The 20010-nt window shown below is 37.7% G+C and overlaps 2 protein-coding genes across 2 annotated transcripts; one reads left to right on the forward strand and one right to left on the reverse strand.

Moving 5' to 3' along the window:
* Positions 1-469: 469 nt before the first annotated feature.
* On the forward strand, positions 470-7646 carry LOC145785393 (TBC1 domain family member 23-like). The gene is made up of 8 exons (XM_082597049.1): positions 470-691; positions 1095-1698; positions 2076-2321; positions 2673-2788; positions 2954-3114; positions 3593-3778; positions 4271-4433; positions 4779-7646. Exons 1-8 carry the CDS (start codon positions 480-482, stop codon positions 5302-5304), a joined length of 2214 nt encoding a protein of 737 aa, XP_082453175.1. The 5' UTR covers positions 470-479; the 3' UTR covers positions 5305-7646.
* A 529-nt stretch (positions 7647-8175) lies between these two features.
* Positions 8176-17335, reverse strand: LOC145785056 (putative ubiquitin-conjugating enzyme E2 7). The gene is made up of 6 exons (XM_082596761.1): positions 17215-17335; positions 12190-12292; positions 11640-11737; positions 11308-11423; positions 11010-11072; positions 8176-10270 (listed from the first exon to the last, which is right to left on the reverse strand). Exons 1-6 carry the CDS (start codon positions 17258-17260, stop codon positions 10193-10195), a joined length of 504 nt encoding a protein of 167 aa, XP_082452887.1. The 5' UTR covers positions 17261-17335; the 3' UTR covers positions 8176-10192.
* Between the last annotated feature and the right edge of the window lie 2675 nt (positions 17336-20010).

Raw genomic sequence — 20010 nt, forward strand, 5'->3', positions numbered from 1 at the left:
TATTTTTTTGTCCGAATTTAGACGATCTGGCAACACGTCGCTTTTAAAATAGAGCAAAGTAGCAAACATTGCCTAAGCCCTGAACTGATTCAACTGAATGCCTGTGTGTTTGTAGCAACTATGAGACTTTCTTTTTCTTGCCTAAAATTAATAGTAGTAGCCTGATGGGATTTAGATGGGATAATTTTTTTGCTGATACTTATGAACTAAAATTAGATTCAAATAAGTTTAAGAAAATGTATTGGATCAGATAAATTTTTGTACCTGTGAAACGCTTTGGAATCTCTGATGTAATTCCACATTCAATCATGCTGACAGTCTATATTTTATATGGTAATTCATTTTCCACTGCTATTTTATTTTATGTCATAATATGTGACTTTAATGAGTTACGTACTATACTTATTGACTAGTTATATAATTGATTGTCAACACTGACATGACTGTTGGTGTTTTAGTCAATAGTTCTAGATTAAAGTATGGCTGACTCTGACTTCAATGCAAGCAATGAATCCCCACATAGCGAGTTTGAAGAAGTGAGTGTCCCTGTTGATTCCAGTAATTTCAGTGAAGGAGAAATCATAGACTCCGATTGGCACTATGAGCTTGAAAGTGTCTTAAACGAAGGATTTGTTGATCAAGGAATAATTAAAAGCATTTGCAAATGCAGAAATGTTCCAGAAAAATTGAGGTAAAGTTTGTCATTGTTTTTCAGCTTCTGTCCACTTAATTTGGATTTTTAACTAGCAGGCATTACCCTATGTACCCTTGCCATAATAAAATAAAAATCAACGTTGATGGTTTTTATTACCCATGGATGTAATCAAACTTTTTGTACCATAGGCTACATGGCCTAGTTGACCTTAGGTGATGAGCAGATGCAATAGATTATACATTGTATGATATACCGGTATACTAGCAATATTCTGTAAACTTGTTGTACATTTACTGTAAATTGTAAACCCTTCTCGTGCTTTCAAATTATGATGTGCTTGCAAACCGTGCTTGCAAACCAGATTATTTAAAAAGTGTTACATTCAGTTGGCTTGTTGGAAACCATTGTTTTATTGTGTTTTACTAATCGATGATTTCAGATCACAAGTATGGAAAATATGTTTGAATGTTGCAAATCGTGGAGATCCAATGTCTTCATGGGATGGAAAGTATGACTCATCAATAAAAGACATACTGAAAGAAGACTGCACAAATTTAGTGGAAACGCTTGTAGATGAAAAAGTGGAAGCCATGTCAAGTAAAGACGAAGCTATTGATAATGCCATGGCAGTTATAGCATTTTACTGCAGATGCCGTGCTCTGAAATACAATTCTTCCAATGGGTGGATGGATATTTTGCGACCACTGCTACAACTTGGACTAAATAGAGGAGACCTTTATAACTGCTTTTATGCAATACAATCTCGATATATTTCTCGAACAGACCTCTCTCCTCAAGTCTGTTTGGCACCTTATCATCTTCTGCGTTTGCTTCTTTTCTACCATGACCCGGAAATGTGCAACTATTTAGACACTTGCAAGATACCAACAGAATCTTTTACTAAAGAGTGGTTTTCAACACTTTTTTCTTCAACTTGTTCCACTTTGGTTGTGTCGGCGATTTGGGATGTTTACTTACAACAGTCCGATCCTTTCTTTGTGTTTTTCTTGGCTTTAGTAATTCTTGTAAATGCAAAAGAACAGGTCAGTGTGGTTTTGATACTTTAAGTAATCGATTATTGATTTCATGAGCTGAAGAATTGCACTGAGTGTGTACTTGAATGATTACATCGCTAATGTTCAGTGAAGTTGTTAGAAAAGTAATGTCTGTGCCATAAATTTCATTGTCTCGATATAATTACAGTAGTAGGAGTAAGTTCTTTTTAAAATTTAGCCCTGAATTGTAATTTCTGAACAGAATGTTATTCATACTTTTGCAACTATGTAGAAAATATATACAACCATTTACCAAATTTGTATGTGAGTTTTAAATAGGTGTTCATAAAAATATGCATTTAGCTGTTCCATAATTAAATGGCATTTTTGTACGATCAAATTTATCATGTTTGTGTTGGTTATAGGTGATGACGACGATTGGTACAAGTGTAGAAAAACAAGAAATCGTAGCTACTCTTGCCAGCTCCCCATCAGTCCTTGGCATCAATGATGTCGATGATTTCTGCCAACTTGCTCTTTATTATAGTGATAAAACCCCTTCATCATTTAGACGTGACCTGGGAGCTTGCTTTTATAGCAACGCTATGGCGTCTACATCAACTAAGTTGGAATCTATTGCTACCGATCTGGGCCAGTCATTTTGTTTGAAGGTCAGTGCATAGAAAAGTAGAAGCAAAATTGGCATTTTTGGAACTATTATTTTGAAAGTTACTTCAAAACAACTGAAATACGGACGAAACAGTTAATTTGTTGAAATGTTTTGTGTTAACTGAGAGGTATGCAATAATTCAAATTAGCCATTTGCTACTGCTCCAGACTTGAGGTTTAAAGATTCTATGCAGTAAAACGGTTTATGCTCTTGTCTATGATTAACAAATTTTGCCTGTATTGCGACCATTAGTTTTCTCTTTTATGAAAAGACTGTTTTATATCAACTTGAATTTTAAGAATAATGTAAACAGAGCCAGTGCATTAATGGTATTTTTTGTTTCATTGTCTAGATATCAATTCCAGAACTGCTCCTTAGCAGCCAACCATCACACACCACTAGTGCGGCCACCGATGAAAATGGACCACGAATTCGATTTTTTGTTGTTGATTGCAGACCAGCTGAAATGTGAGTAAACTAAGTCTACAAAAAATTTCTTTACTTTAAGTTTCTATTTTTATCATCTTTATTATCTAAATCAATGGTATAAATTAATATATATAACCGACTTCATAATCAAAAGGTACATATCAACTTCTTAGGTTAGCATTCATTTATTGTGTTTATATCCAGGTACAACAAAGGACATCTGCTGACTGCTTTCCATCTAGATGCGACGCTGATGTTGCGCGAGCCTGCTGAGTTTGATGCAGCAGTGTCAGCCCTGTTTGCAGCACAGGAGCAGGCCATACAGGCAGGCTCGGTCGCGGGAGGAGAACATCTATGTTTCATTGGTGGGTGACTCAGTTGGGCATGAACGTGGTTTTATATTTTGACGGAAAAATAAAAATGATGTCACGTACATTGGCAATTAGATGGCCTTTTTCTCAGCAACCACTGCTAGTCAAGCACTCAATTGATATACAGACATGCTGGATAGATTATTATCAATGGCCCTTATATAAAAAGCTAACTAGGTTGAGTGTTGCTCCATGATGAATTATGCTTCTTAAAATACCTTTGTCACTTGTCATTTCTGTTGACACCTCATACAGTAATTACTTTTTCTGCATATTAAGTTCAGTTTTTTCGCGTTGTTTGAAAATTTTGTCGGTAGTACTAGTTTGAATTCAGAGCACTGCCCGGAAGAACTGCGACAGTTGGCTGAAAATCGCCAGTTATAGAGACTTTTTATTGATGCTATTTTGCACCCTATCGGTGTGACATAAATTGTTATTTGTTCGAATTGTGTTGAACCTCAACGCTTTCCAGGTAGCGGCAGCGATGAAGACGACCAGTATATGCACATGGTGGTGGCTAATTTGCTGCAGAAGCATCAGACTTACGTCAGTTTGGCACGCGGAGGCTATGCTTCTCTTCTCGAGTACCTCACTGACGTTGGAATAGACTTAACTGAGTGGATTGTGGGAGCAGAGCTGTCTTCTGCTAAATCTGTTCGTGAGTCCTGGTGTTATGTTGGTTGAGCACCTAGTTTAGTCTTCGCCCATGACCGACTATCTAAATAGCGATCTCGCTCTTTTTACATTAACTTTCTATGCAGATTTTACGTAGAAAAATGTAACTAAATTCCGGGAAATAAAACAGAGTATTATAATATACACAGTACACATAGCCTACGGTACTCAATAATATAAGAGGCTGATAAAAGGCAAAAACAACAGAGCGAAAGAGGTCCAAGCTTATTCGTGTTTCTTGTAAGTGCGTTGCAGATCAAGCATTTACAGACTTTTTCATTGAGCCATTAACAAATTATAAGGATGAGTAATTTCGCAGCACAAAATGCTCAATGGTGTTTGTAAATACGGGAACTTTTGTATTTAAAGCCAGGAAACAAAAAAGTTACCAAGTTTTGGGAATTCCCGAAACCACGAGACGGTTTTAAAATCGTGATCAAAATGTTCTAAATTGCATGGAGTGCAATGTGTTCAGGTGACAAGGACAGCCAGGCAACTGTCGAACAGAAACCCCGTGTAAAGATGGAGACACTGATGAAGAAGATGGCTGGAAATGTTTACGAGAAGACGATTAATCTTCGCGAAAAAGTTGCTAAGTTTATTGAAACGACAGACAACGAATGGAGGGAAGGCGAAAGGTGGGATTGATTGTTTTATGCTTTGCTTTTTATCGATGCGTAATTGTATAACATTTCCACTGCAGTGTATCACTGTATCAACAGACTACAATGGAGAGAATTTATATCTAAGAAAGAATCCAAGATGCTTTGTCATCTTCTTTGCTAGACTATTTCTAGTTAAGTAATTTTAAAAGCAGTTTGGAAGAGGTGTTAGCTTTATTTCTTCCTGTATTCGACCACCTCTACTGTACAATGTGTACATGAGTTCGCTTCGGCGAATAACAAGATATAGGTGTTTTATTCAGCATTCTCTTTATTGGTTTATGAATTGCTCCGCTTTTGCAAGTCGCATATGTTTCTTAGGACTTCCCGATCCAGGTCAAACGAAGGAGGAAACTCGGTCTTCAGCATTGGGGATGATAACGAACATACGGATGAAGAGAGTGGTCCATCTAGCGTATATCGTAGTCAAGAAATTGAGACATTGGCCAGATGGAAAGGAAAACCCGATGTGAGACACTGCTTCGAATGTCAGGCCGTCACCACTGAAGGCAAACTAGTGGTCGCACATTTGCTTGTAACTTCTGATTCCATGCGCTGCCTCATCGAGATGGAAGGCCGTCGCAACACCAAGCAAACTTGGGTGCGCTCGCGGGAATCAAGGCTTCTGTGCACGGTCGTAAAAATCACTTCACGCCGATCTTTTCCGGAGCTGATCACATTCAAGTTTGGAGACTTGGCAGAGTTGGAAAAAAGCGACGATGTTCCGATTGTCGCCGCGGAACGCTACGTCTTTGCCGACGCTGGCGGGGTGACTCGAACCATCAAACAATTGATTGTGGAGGCAGATGAACGTCGGCGTAGAGAGAAAGATGAAAGTGAGTGTTAATTAAGTGAACAGAAAGACAACCAAGACGACGAAGCAAACTAAGCATCTCCTGTTAAGTTGGTTGATGCAAAACTTGTGCCTGAACTACATCGTAGCACTCTCGTTGAACACGAGTGCTGTTTGTTCTTTCATAATGTGAAGAATTGGATTTGTTCGGTGCATTGTTAGTGCACATCACAATCGTACTGGCTATTGTCCTGTCCAGCAATTTTGCAACACAGCTTCTACAGATGTCTAAGCAAGATTGCCTTGGAGACCACCGGTAGTTTTTGCCTTTTCTGTTATGACTTCCTATTTTAAGCATTCGAAAACCACCTACAGATTATACCGTTACAGTTTGGCACGTTAATCTCACTGCTGGACATTCGTTCACAAGTGTATGTAGCAGGCCTAATTGGTAATAACACTTCTATCGTCGTTTACAACTAGCTTGCTGTGCCATCCATTCGTCATGTTCATTGTTCGTAGTTGTCTACGTTTTAGACAATGTGTTTCCCAAGATAAAAATAGCAGCATGGAATATTACGTGGATGTGATGTCATTACCACTGGCCTATCCTTCAGTTTTCAGTGCTTTTGTCACAACCCAAAGGCAACTGTTGCAAATTCAACATTAATGTTCCTGTTGTAGTGTACGTATTGCCACCGTTCATGAGCTGTCGCATCATACTCAATAATTTTGCGAGGCTCTTGCTCAAGACAGATTCGACATCTGGATACAAATGGGTTTCCAGAAGCCTTACAATTCTTTTTGCAGTATGTTAATTTTTTTTTGCGTTGTTGATTACAGCTGTATAGATAGATGTCTATTCGTGTAGTGGTTTTATCTTTTTGTTTTGTCTTATTTTGGACATGGTACTAATGGCTCTTCACGGTCATAGAGTATAACTTATAAACAAGTTCTCATTGCGTATTAATTGTCTGACCACATGTCGTGCTGCATGGGTTCAATTATATATTTGTGGTTTTAAATATTGGTCTTTAAGTGTTACGCATTTCTCTGCAAACTTTTAGGCATTTATGCAGGGCCGTGGAGTCGGGGGGATTTTGGCGTGTCCGCCACTTAGCTTATAAACAGAGGAATCGGAGTCGTATATTTTTCGCCCGAATTAACAGCCCTGCTTTCATGCTTAAAACTTGCTTTTTGTTTTTAAACTTATTCAAGAATAGTTATTTATATGAAGTATGGTGCTTGTTTTTTTACTTTTGCATGAATCTGATTTGAACACAAGTAAGCAAACGTTACCGTTTTTACGTCGTTGAAGCGAACGTTACTTGCTGGAATTCAGAAACCTTTGCCATCTGTGACTGCAACAGCACGTAGCTGCCACTGAACTACATCAGCAGTGTCAAACTTAAGCATTTCCCGTTGCAGAGCTTACTGTTCAACATTCCGGACAGCAAAATCTGTCATTTTTACATGAATTCAACGTCTGCAGACGTTTAATTTGTGATAGATTTTGCTAACTGGGATGCCTATAGTAATATCACATTACCGTGTTGTTTAAACGTACTCGTTGCTTGACTTAGAAATATCTAGCCTTCGTTTGCTGGATTAAACTGTACCGTAGTCGAAAGGATTGCAGTTGCAATGACCCGGTTTTATCTAAATTAGCAATTTTGTTGGCGTGCAATGACATACCCGGCATGGTGCGTTGGCGAAATAGAGCGATGTTAACGTGACATGACAATAATTGTCTGTCATGGCTTCGCGTGATTTTGCCACCATGCCTGCGAACTAACATTATGAAGCTTGTGCAATTGTGCATTTATCACTATTTGTGCTGCACCAACTTCTTGCAGTTCCGATTTTAACGACTTTATCTTCATACCCTTTCTCGTCGTTACAGTTCATCTTGAGTCGTGTTCAATAAGACTACGTTTAGTTTGTTTGTACCACACATTTACGCGGTCGTCGGACCATTCGGCATGCGACAACTCAGCAAGTACATTTCAGCTACGATACTACCAAGTTAGTGAGATTTCTGTGCCCACGTCGGACTTGCTTGGTCATTGCATACTCAACTGAATTTGCTGGCTTGTGACATGTCAAGTTTCGGCTTGCTCAAATGTTGCTAGCGCAGTTGTCTCTTGCTGATAGGAGACTCCGTTTACACAGCTTCTTCACTGTGCCACGTATCATAATGACGTGGTGACGCAATTTTACGTCTAAAACTCTAAACATATCGCAAAGAATCAGTAGGCGACCCAGACAGCAAACGTTGCATTTCTTACATCGTTTCATACTTTCTCCACGTAAAATAGGCAACTTTGTCCAGCCGGCGACAATGTCGGCGGCCACATCGCCTTTTTTGTGTCAGTTTACTACAGGGACTGGTTTACTACAGTACAGTATAAGGTTTGGCAGATTCCAGAAAAATAACAGTTGTGTTTGCAGGTTACCTTCAGGACAGTTGTTACAAAAGAGCTGATTTAAACGGGTAGCCTACCTCTAAATACCCATTGTCAGAGTTGCAGAATGTTTTTAAGTGGTGTTAAATAAAGAAGGTTCGAAACAAAAGGAATCAACGATACCACAACTAGGAACTGTTGAACTATCCCACAAATGGAAAGCAAAACTAGCGTAGTTTCACGGACGGAAATTTTTAGAGGATTGTGAAAATACATTCTTCACTCACCATAATCGACAAAACTTGTCCGATTGGAGCTCGTATTTAATGGTAGGCTACCGGTTTAGAAATATGACGCCGTCTCATACCTCAGTTCTGATAACCGATTTGAGGCATCCAAGGATGGGTGCATCACTTTGCATTCGAGCGGCCCTGCAGCGATTTTTTTAAAAAGCATACTGATTCATAGATTAAACCTACGATTGGTCTCCAGGATAAGAAGAAGCAGTCTGAGCTGTTTTCTTTGCATTTTTATTAGCAATACAAGCGTCATTAAAACCCCTCCCCAATAGAATATGTACAAAATAACCGAATAAATATTAACAGAACATAATTTGTTAAAATCAAAAGAGGACAGATTTTTTCAACGGGTCTACACGGAAACCTGACCACAACAACCGTGATCCAGAGCTGGGTTTTTCTCCTGAAATTCAAACCATAGTACTCGCCATTTGTGGCAGGTCAGATTGATCGTGAAATGGACGAAAGTAGTGGATAAATGAACATGGAAGAGTATATACAAAAGACTGAATTGCACAAACGTATGAGATACAAGAGCCAAGGCTGCAAATGCTAATTCACAAACCGCCACACAGCAAAACCAGTGCCTGGATAGAAATACTTGAACAGATTTACTCAGGAAGGCATAGTGACCCAATATGGATACAGAGGGCTTGTACGTCTATACGTTTGGTAACAAGTTCACTGACGTCTTTGCAATTCCAAGAAAAGGTTCGTTAGAGAGGTTGATGCAAAAAAACAGATATAAAAAAAACTTGGACAAAGTTCAATGTTTTCACTCGAAAAATCATCTTTCTGATAGCTCACATAAAAGTAGAAATGCATTAAAAATGTAAGCAACACATCAAAACGCAATTGAAAAAATGTCATATCAAAGCGGACTGGCAAAAAGTTAGACCCTAAAAGAGGGAAAGTTTGGAGAGCAAACTTTAGAAGGCTATGATTGTATAGTCTAAAGCAGTGGCTTTTTGCTGTCGCAGACTAAAAAATGTTTAACTTGCAAATGCATTACTTTAGGAAAAATCACTGAAATTAATGCATTATAATAAAAAGTTTATGACACAAAGAAATGGGATTCAGATGGTCGCCCGAGTTGATTTCAAATCCACATGCGCAAGCGAATTTGAAGCTGCAGTACGGCCACAACAACCAGAAACATTTAGATCGAAGTGTGTCGGGGAGGTACGAGGTTATCACCAAAAGTCTGAAACTTATGCAAGGTAGGAATTCTATGGAACGAAGCCACGACCAGCAGCCTAACTATCCAGTCAGCAAGCCAATGCTTCCTACATGCAGACGCTTAATCCATGTAGAAAGAACTGATTTTTTGACTGAATCAAGGCTGAGAAAATCGTTGTTAGTAGGTCATTTATTGAAGGGAAATGCTGTGTTGTTAAAGTAAGCACAAAGAGCGGGTTTTAACGTTTTGTCTGCAAAAGCTTAATGCAATCTACCACTTCTGCTTTCACGACTTTGTGTTTAGAATTAAATTATCTAACATTTAACCCAAGACCGCTGAAAAGGATTCACCAAATTATCTCTTAATGTCGAATGTGAGGAATTGCACTGAAGACAATGAGTTTGCAACTCCACAACAGCTTGTGCTCGACTTAAAATTATTTCTCCAGCAAAAACCAATAAATGCAATTTGAAAATTTTAGGGAAATCTATTCCCAAAATGTTCTAGATTGTTTGAAAACCAAAATAAGTCACTTCATACATAACCACAATTGAAGGTGGATAACTTTGACGATGATATTCATGATATTGGGGTGAAAAAAAAAACACGACCAATTATTCAAAATAGCTAGTACAACTCTATTTGTAGTCAAGACAAAGTGAAAGAATAAAAACGAACAAAAGATTTAAAGATGATGCAAAGACTTGGTGTGACGGGCTCGCGTGTATGATAGTCAGATTGACAGACAAATGTAAAAAAATTTGCTAAAAAAAAAAGAAATATTCAGCAGAAAATGTAAATCATGTTTGTTGAATGGATACAAACCAAAAGGCGGCAGACATTACAAAAACATCACGACATTCACAGGGTGGGAAATGTGCGGTCTTGTAGTTTTTATACAAATAAAACATGTTCTTGTGCGGACGTCAGATGTAAGGTTTTAGGTAAAAAACAGATTTTTTTTCACAGAATGTCTTGGCAAGCACGCCATCCAACCACCCTGGAATGCACTGCGACATGTTTGTAATAACTAGGAAATACGTAAAGAATAAAAAAGACTAAAGTTCTTCTTGGCTCTTCCGTACACATCGCGCCACGTGACGTTTAAATAATTTCTTGTCTTCTCTAAACTCTTTCTGAAACGCAAATGAAAGAAGAATTATCAAACCAGTACGCATTCTGCCTCTTACACGCTATTCCCCGGTCAGCAAATCTGTCATTTATACATTGATTTAACATCTAGGTAAACTGGACAGTGGTCTTCATTGAATTGAAATATGAAAGGACTGACAAGCAGACTGGGTTAAAGCAAGTTTTAATAAGAAAGTTAATATAAAATCAAAATATTTTCTTGAGACATCGTATCATTAACCCTAGAATTGCCAGAAGGAAAGTAACATATACTGTACAAAATCCTACAAAGTTTGGAATCTTAATGCAAAACCAACTCATCGCATAGATATCTACAGCAGAAAACGTCCCATCTAGATTTTAGACAGAAAGACGTCTCAGATGATTGTATTGTGCAACAAAAATATTTCATTTTATACAGCAAGGTGGGGATGCAGGGAGTAGTTTATTTTTTGCTGTGCTATACTATAAAATCTTTTAAAAAACGTTTATTATGGGCTTACATTGCTATAAAAATAAAATATTCTGTTCAGCATTACATACGCTAAAGAACAGAAAATAATCATGTACCGGTAAAAGAAATTTCAACCCAGCAATTATAATATCCTACGAAAAGGCAAACCACATGGAAGGTTGTGTCAGGCCGGCCACCATGACAGAACGTAGTCCGCTGTTCCACTCATTGGATTGAGTTGACTGTCTTATGTAAAGTTTCTTAAAAGTTACGGAAATTACATGACTTACTGCGGCATCAACATTTGCAGGGGATTCATCATTGGGATCGCAGAGCATACTTATCACGCTGACCTGGCAATGTATTTCAATATTGTAGATCAGTTAGGAGCTTAACAACCAAATGAAGTGAAGCAACTGCTATTTATCTACAAGAAGCATGAAACAAATGAAGACTTTTTAACATAAGTTATACATTAGCCAATAATGCAAATGCAACAAATACTTGTTAAAGCTTTTGAGTATTGTTGCTAAAACCAATTGTGGTTTAAAAACACTACGACCAGTCGACCATCCATAGTTAGCACACCATAATCGTTTCCACAGTATGAACAGGCAGCCATCTCTCACAAGCCGTTTCATAGCCATACTTGTCATCTCCAGGTTCATGCAATATGGATATGCAAACAAGGCCGTCCTTAGCAACTGCAACAACAGTTTTGATGGGTTATGCAAAAAAATGGTTTTACCTCACCACAAGTTGTTTACACATTAAAATTTTAAGACATTATTTAATATACAAATATGCTGCGTTTCAAACATAAAATAAAATAACCTAGTAATAAAAAGTTTAGCTAATTGCATGTGTTGTCTTTGACAAACGAATCATACAACTAATTGAAATGTAAGTGTTGCTCATACTATTGGGATGCCACATTTCTGATACAAATTTGAGCTTTGGTGGTTTCTGCGGATAATCTTCGGGGAATGTAAGAAAAGCTTTAAAGTATCCTCCGTCACTGCAAAACATGGAAATAAAACTTTAATATTGATATTAGTCATTTTAAAAACATTACAAACAGATTATTTTTACCAAAAAGTTTGATGCAAGTTTTGATGTGTATAACATAGAACGTAACAGTTTTCTATGAACCAAGTAGGCAAGCAGTTTTATTTTGAATGATTTGCTGTCAACTTTTAAGTCAAGTCATTTTGATAGTCAATTCATGTTCTTTCAATAGGCTATGCTTGCATAAAAACTTTCCTTTAAATACAATTCATGGTACCCAATAAAAACTGTAATAAAGTGGGGGTGCCTGCTATTGTTTATTTGTAAAGGATAATTTGAAACTTCATTTTCTTCATCAAATGGATCTAGAGTGTTTCAGTAATCCATCATTTTTTATCAAGTTTAAAGAAGCATTCACTCTCAAGATGACATGAAAATCATACATCAACAGACTTCACTTACTATAATGAATCGACGGGGCCAATTATCATAACTTCCCATTTGTAAATATTTCCATCATCTGCAAGTCCAGCACTAAACCCATTCACCGGCTGCTTTTGCAGATCTGAAATAGTATTGAGAAAACATCAAATAAAATGAAACATTTTATTGCAACACATGATTGTTGAAATGGAAGAAACTCTCAAATTACCAAGTTATTTCATCAAGTAAAAATGCACACAAAACGAAAAGAAAAAGGTTAGAGATAGAGATGAAAATAATCTAGGGTAGGCCTACAACTAGCAAAAAATTCTTTGTTGTCTAATCTTAAAAATAAAAAATGTACCGCTTGATTAGTGGTTACAAAGAGTAGTTGTGCAAAATGGCTTAAATTCTTTTTTGGAGGATGAGATAAGGGAAGACTGTATGATATCATTAATTTTGTTCATAACCTTTGTGTCACCCTAATTGAAAGCTGTCATGAATTCAAACTGTGTGCCATGTGAGGAAGTCAACTGTGCCATGACAGTTCAGTGATTTACAAAAATATCTTTAAACATTTAGAAAAGTGCATAAAATGAAACAATTAATACAAAACACTTAAGCAATTAAAAAAAATTTAAAGTCAACAAAACTCACAGCCAGAGAGTAACTGATAAAAGGTCAACCATTCTTTGTTCAACTAAATATAAAAAACTTGGGTCTCTTTATAAAAACATGTGTTTTAGCTACAATGTGTCCACCAACAAACCTATAGCTTTGCCATTGCTTATGGCTTAGAAAATATTTCAAAACCTCAGCTGCTCAGCTGATTTATAAGTAGGGGGGGGACTTAGAACGCTTTTTGGCGAAAAACGGTTCTCTAATGGGCTAAAAATATGGACCGAGATATAAAAACTCCAACAAGCCCAAATTTATGCCTCTGGAAGATCGTTTACCCCCTTGAACATACCCCTTGAAGATGACCACTTTGAGATTTTGGATATTTTCTTGCAGTGTTGCCATATAAAGCAATACGATCAAGTCTTAACACATTTTATCTCGCAAAACTTGTTCCTTTGTAGTTTTAAGCAGTTTTTGATAATTTACCAGTATGTAGAAAGATATTTTAGTTGTTTAGTGACACACTTTATTGAATTTAAGTTAAAAAATAGTATTTTTTTTTGTGAATGGCAACATGTGTTCTGCTTTGGAGACTATGTCATAAAAAGCGTGTGCCTTTTGATTGTTTGTACACGTTAGTATGAGTGATAGTGCAAGGCAACTAGGCTACTTTACATTGGAATATTGCCTGATCAATGAGTATAAAGCCTTTCCAATGGAGAAGAGAGTACTGATTTAGATACAATTCAAAGTTGTAGTAGGCCATATTAGGCTAATGCCTGACAGCTCTTAGCCTACAATCTTGTAGAAGCTAGGCTATAGCTTGTGGCGAAACCAACCTAGCCATTGGTGACTATCAGTACAACAGTTGCAATAAAATGATTATTTTGGTTCAGTTTTAAATCTACAGAGTTTTACTATGGTGTAGAGAGGGATGGAGCAGGGGCCACTGCCCCTTAACCTTATTTGGATTTTTTGATTTATTTTGAGGATAAGGTTTAATTTGCTCTTTGAAACAACTTTTGTTTGGCCAACACCTTGATGGTATGTTGTAATATTGCAGTCAAGTATACCATAACCAAAACAGACCCAGAGCAAACATTGATTTTTATTGTTTTTCAGATGTACTATAAACCTATATTATATTGAAGATACAGAAATCTGAAAGTGTACTATTATCCCCTTTGGGCAGTTAGCAGTCTATTTACACCTAATAATGTCTGCTTTTGAAACTCGGTCCAAAGCAAAAAAGAAATTAGGTGATGTTGTTTACACTGAAGCAGCTGGCTTTCCAGCAGGAACCCTTCCTGTAGAAAAGGCAGTCCTTGAAAATATGTTGTACTTGTTACAGCCTAAGAGAGCAGGTGCAAATGAGAGAAGTAAATTGGATGCTGCTGGTATGATAGCAATGATGTTGCAAGAACATTGGTTGTTCTGCAATTTGTATACAGTTTCCACTATTGCAATTAAAAATCGTGTTGTTAAAATTTATGATGAATTTATGTATCTTTTGAGAATAAGAAAATCTCGTCAAAACAATCGGCATCAGAAACGAGTGAATGACTTCAATGACAGATCCAGTGGTGTTTTTGATATATTTTGTGAAAATAACGTTCAAAGAAAAAAACTTGAAGCTCTCCATGGAGTAACGATGACCAGTATGGAATGGGACTTTCTGAAAGATCAACGCTCAGAACGAAAAATGTATTGTGAGGATTACATTGACAAACAGTGGTGTAAAACAATGGAAAGGCGAAAGCAAGATCTTCATGCTCTTGAACGATTGAGGTGCTCCGAAAAAAGAATCACGGAAGAATATAATGAAGGTTTAACTGAATTAAATTAGATGCTTTCAGACTCTGAACAATCTAGTGCTGTTGAGGTCACTTCAGACGACACTCCAACTGATGATGAAGAGCCTAAGCCAAAGAGGAGGAAAGTAGCTATTAATCATGTGGTTGATGACACTATGGCAAAGCAATACCAGCATGTTCGACTTACTTTGCGAAATGTTCGCAGTGAATTTTATGAAACCTTGGACAAACTAAAAAGTGTTTATCATATGTCTCAGTTCCAAGCAGAGGCAGCTATCGTGGAAACAGCAAACAAGATGTTTGGAAGAACTTGGAAGTTTCATGGTAGTGACCCGGATCAACTCGATTTGGACACTTTGCCGGACAGACATATTATAAGGAAAACCGGCAAAAGCATCGAAACAATGGCTCTTGATTCCATTGTTCAAGAAATTATGTTTTCTGAGAATAATGCAGCCATTACATATGCTAATGACGGATCAAAAAAACAAGGAGCTGGTTCTTTCATTGTACAGGGAATAATAATAAATGGAAAATATAGAGCACTGCCTACCTTGTCCATTGTTTCAGAAAGCAGAGCTAATTTGGCAGACTTGAAAATGAATACACTACGGATCCTCTCTGTGGCTAGTGATGTGGAGGCTAAAGATATATATGAAAAGATTGACTTTGTGTTGACTGATCAAACTTCACATAATTTTCAAGTGGACCACACAGTGGCTGAAAAGTTTCAAACAAAAAACTACCTGATCATGTCTTCTGCAATGTTCATCCAAGCTTGATGTTCAATCGTGAAATAAGTAAGCACTGGGCAAGTTTGGAAAACGCAATTGGAAGAGACAAAATTTATGCAAACTTTCTTGTTAATGCAACCTCATCAGCAAGAAGTGTCACTGAACAAGCTCTTAATTGCATAACAAGGCTAATTAATCATGATTTTGATCACAAACCATGGAATAAAGCCAGAGACTTTGACCTTCACATTGCCCCAAGAAAAAATCTATCAGTAAGCCTCAAAGATGAAAGATTTAATCGTTTGACTTTGTCCTGCGCTATTGTATTGTATCATATGGAAGACGTAGCTGATTTTTTGCGTAAATTTTGTCATGTTTCAAATCAGCTAGCATGCATTGTTAGGTCTTTCCTTGACATCGAATTTTTAGAGGTTATGTTTTGTATTGGAGCTCTTCTGGGTTTACATCTGGTTGAACCTTTTTTGTCACTCACTCTGTCCCAAACTACCACATACTCTAAACTAACACCTGCATTCCATCAACTTTATGAGGATCTGAACAACACAAATCCTGAAAAGCTATTCGATCTTGATAACCCTGCATTCCAATTCGTGTCATCCGATCGTTTTCATGCCACAAAGTACAGCCCAGAAATATGTGCAAGCATTGCACAAGTGACATCCACATACAAAGCACAACTTAAAAGCATGTTACAAGTTCTTCTTCCAACTATCGCTGAAGCATTCCAGAGACAAAAAGGAAACATTTTTGGATTCGGAGATCATAACCCAAAGGCAAATATATCCTTAGCCCACATGGATCAGGAAAAACTGGAAAAAGTGCCTATCCACAACATTGACTCTGAGAGAAGTGTTGGGTTCATTAACTATGAACTATCTCGCAGAGGGGCCAGAGAACTACCAGCAGCCTCTTCATCACAAGTAAAAAATAAATCCCAAGATCTAATTGAAAGTATGCCTTCTGGATCTTTCAAACGTTATACCAAAAAAACTATCCTTATTCCCGAATTGCAGCTAGAGTGGAGAAAACTTCAAGATAACTTGCAGAAAACGATATCAGAAAACAAAATGTCCGCTAATATTGCACTAGACCAAAGACGCCAAAAAGATCTTGCAGCTCTCAAATCCTTAGGTGGACCGTTTACTTCACCAATGGAGCTCGACAATTACGCAAATTCAATTCAAGCAGAAAGGACCAAGACAGACAGATTGTACAGGGAAATACGTTACGCCAGGGACACATCGTTATCCATTCCCAAAACTAGCGATATTTTTAAGCTGAAAAAAGGACACAAGAAGCTTCCACTTCACACATACATAACAAACTTGAAACTATACCTTGAAAATATGGTATCAAAGACTGATGTGACAATGGAAGACTTCAGTGAAGCAATCACAACAATTGTGACTGAATCAAAAAAGTAGTGTTTAGTCACTGTTTACGTACCACAAACAGTAAAAATTTTGAAAAATTCCAAAACTTTCAACCCCTATGTTCAAGGGGGTAAACGTTATTTTTACGCGTTAAAAGTAAGATGGTTGGTGTTTTTACATGTTTCTCCATATTTTCAGGGGGTTAGAGCATAACTTTTGGTCTAAGTCCCCCCCCTATAAGAGCACTTGTAAAATGCTCAAGGTGACATTCGGTCATCACCAAACTAACATTGAAAAAATATTATAATGGTATATATATGCAAGTTATCACAAAACTCCATAATCAAATAAGAATAACCACAACCTCTAAATTTATGGTTACTTCTTACAAGTAGTGCTCAGTAGTGTAAACAACAATAAAACCGGAACCAGGCTGTTTCAAAACTTCATGTATGGCATTGGCTGGTAAAATTTCAAGAAAAATAACAGACGCAAACGTACCCATAAGTTGTTTACGTAATAATAACCCCGCCTGAGAATTGGCCATGTGGAAATACTTTTGATGCCACAGCAAGTAGACAAATACCTGTATCTAATATAAACAAAACTATTACACTGGTCTACAAAAAAAGAATTTTTTTTTGCTCCATGAACTTTGAAGACTGATTTAGAGTAATTTTGGGGTGCTAAATCCGAATCTGACCTCAAATTTATCCTATCACATCAGGTTTGTGAAATATGATAACAACAAATTGCTACTTTCGTCAAAAGTGGAAGATTTGGCGTTGCGTTTACCACCAACAATCCAACATATGCAGTGCTGTAACGAAAGGTTAGTGTTAGACAGGCCAAAACAGCCTAAATATGGTTACTAAACAAGCATTGCCATAGGCTTGCTTAAATCTTTGTGGTTTCATGCAAAACATTGATGGGGGGAGGGGGTCAGTTACACTTATAGCCTCCCTTTTAGCTTGTTATTACTGCCTTGTTAATAATGTTGCTTAGAAAACAAATTGGTATCAAAATTATAATTGGTAGGTGTATTTCAGCTACTTATGCACCACATGGCCTGGATTTCTGGATCTTGCACAATGTGTATGTGCAATAAACGCAACGTCAAATCTTCCACTTTTGACAAAAGTAACAATATGCTGTTATCATATCTCACAAACCTGACGTGATAGCATAAATCTGAGGTCATATTCGGATTCAGCACCCCAAAATTACTCTAAATCAGTTTTCAAAGTTCACAGAGCAAAAATCGTGTAGACCAGTGTTATCAATGCAACAAATCTATTAAGACTAGCCTAATAGTCACACACTAGGCCTACACCCTTCTAGATTTATAAACCTACGGTAGTTTTGATAAAAATCAATCACATATACTTCTAAAAAAATGATTAATATTGCATAAAAAAATTCTTTTTTCTAGACCGAGCCTATACTTCTTCCTAGGTACAGTCAAAAGCAGCAAACGTCTGCCCTGTTAGCTCAGTGGTTACGTGCCCGGCTCAAGATCATGCTGCGCAAGTTTGACGCTCGGGGTGTGTGCTTGAGCAACGCACTTTCAGGACTGCTCTCCATTCAGCGGCATAGTGAATGGAATAATTCCCCGGCAACAACACTTCAACAATCAAAAACTTCACTCTGCCAATCTCGGTAACCGGCCCTGTGTCAAGAGCCTCTACAAGTACGCGAAACTACCAGGAATAACCAATCAAGGCTTTGTCAGTGCGAGGATAAAGATTCAAAACCAACCAACCAAACCTGAGAAAAACTTGTTTTTAATGAATTGATCAGTTCATATGAATTAGGCGGCTTACCGTACTTTTTGTTTGTTAACTCTTTTTGTTTGTCCGCCCCGATAGCTCAATTGGTTAGCGCGTCACTTCTGGAACGAAGAAGCTTCAAGATCAAGCGGTGCTGGTTCGACTCTCGGGGTGTGCGCTTGAGCAACGCACGTTAAGGACTGCTCTCCATTCAGCGGCATCTAATGGATGGAATAATTCCTCAGCAACAAGACTTCAACAATCGGAAACTTCACTCTGTCAATCTCGGTGACCGGGCGTGCGTCAGTGATTCAAAGCCTCTACAAGTATGCGAAAACTGCCAGGATTAAGCTCTGCAAGAAGCTTTCCCAGTCCGAGGATAAAGATTCAATCAATCAACCAGCAAAACAATAAACTGAACTGAACTTTCCAGTTGGGATCTTAAAAAAGTATTCATTATCTGACACTGGCCTATTGTTTGAAATTGATGTTGTGAACTGGTCTAACTTTAAAGTGGAGTCAGTGAGAGGCCCAGCCTCAGGAGTTGGATAATTGGATTGAGAATTGAACTCACAGGAAAAATCACCACCATTATTCTAGCACAGGGTTGCCAGACTAGGAAAAGGCTTTAAAGCCAAAATAATACAAAAAAAGGCCAGCAATAAAAAATGAAATTGAATAAAGACTCGTTCAGTGGTTACGCGTTCGACTCAAAATCACGAGGCGCTGGTTCGGTTTTCGGAGTGCGCGCTTGAGCTCAGATCTGCTCTCCATTCAGCAGCACCTAGGTGGATGGATAATTCCTCGGCAATAGCCTAACATTCGGAAACTTTACCCTGCCGATCTCGGTAACCAGTCCTGCATTAAAAGCCTTTACAAGGACTAAGCAAAACTACCAAGAATAACCTATCAACAGTAGGGTGGACAAAGAGGTTCATGGGGTACTTTTAAACCTGGGATAATATTAGGGGCCCAAAACCTTTTCAAGGGTCCCAGAAACATGAAGAAATCACAGTGTAATTTTTGGATGCAGTGAGCTTTTATACAAAAAATTCTTGAATACATTGGTACCGGGTCCAAAATATCTTCTCAACGACCCTGTTCCGGACAATCGTTCACCAAATCAAACGTCACATAAAACCGTTGTGGTCTCGGCTACTTAACCCAGCTGGCGTCTTACGTCATGGAAATTGCTAAAAAATGAGCCGAGATTGCAACATATATTCGTAAGACCTGTAAAACATTGCACCTGTAGCATAACATCGCACAAACTGTTTCAACACCTGTGAAATTGCATAACAATGCATATGGACTATTACGTCACAGAAGCTGGTTACGTGCGTTTAAAATATCTCAAGTCAGTTTCGTCATTTAGAATTGTCGTTTTGAAAAGTTGGTCGAATATTTAACTGTTTGCTTGGTGCTTACCAACTAGACGAAATTTTCGTCTTTATTTCAGTATTTTGTATTGTGGTGACAAGTTTTTTACTGTGCGTAGTGCATACGCGTTGCGCTAATTTTCGACAGC

This window comes from Aplidium turbinatum, chromosome 16 (assembly GCF_918807975.1).
Source record: "Aplidium turbinatum chromosome 16, kaAplTurb1.1, whole genome shotgun sequence".
Lineage (NCBI taxonomy): Eukaryota > Metazoa > Chordata > Ascidiacea > Aplousobranchia > Polyclinidae > Aplidium > Aplidium turbinatum.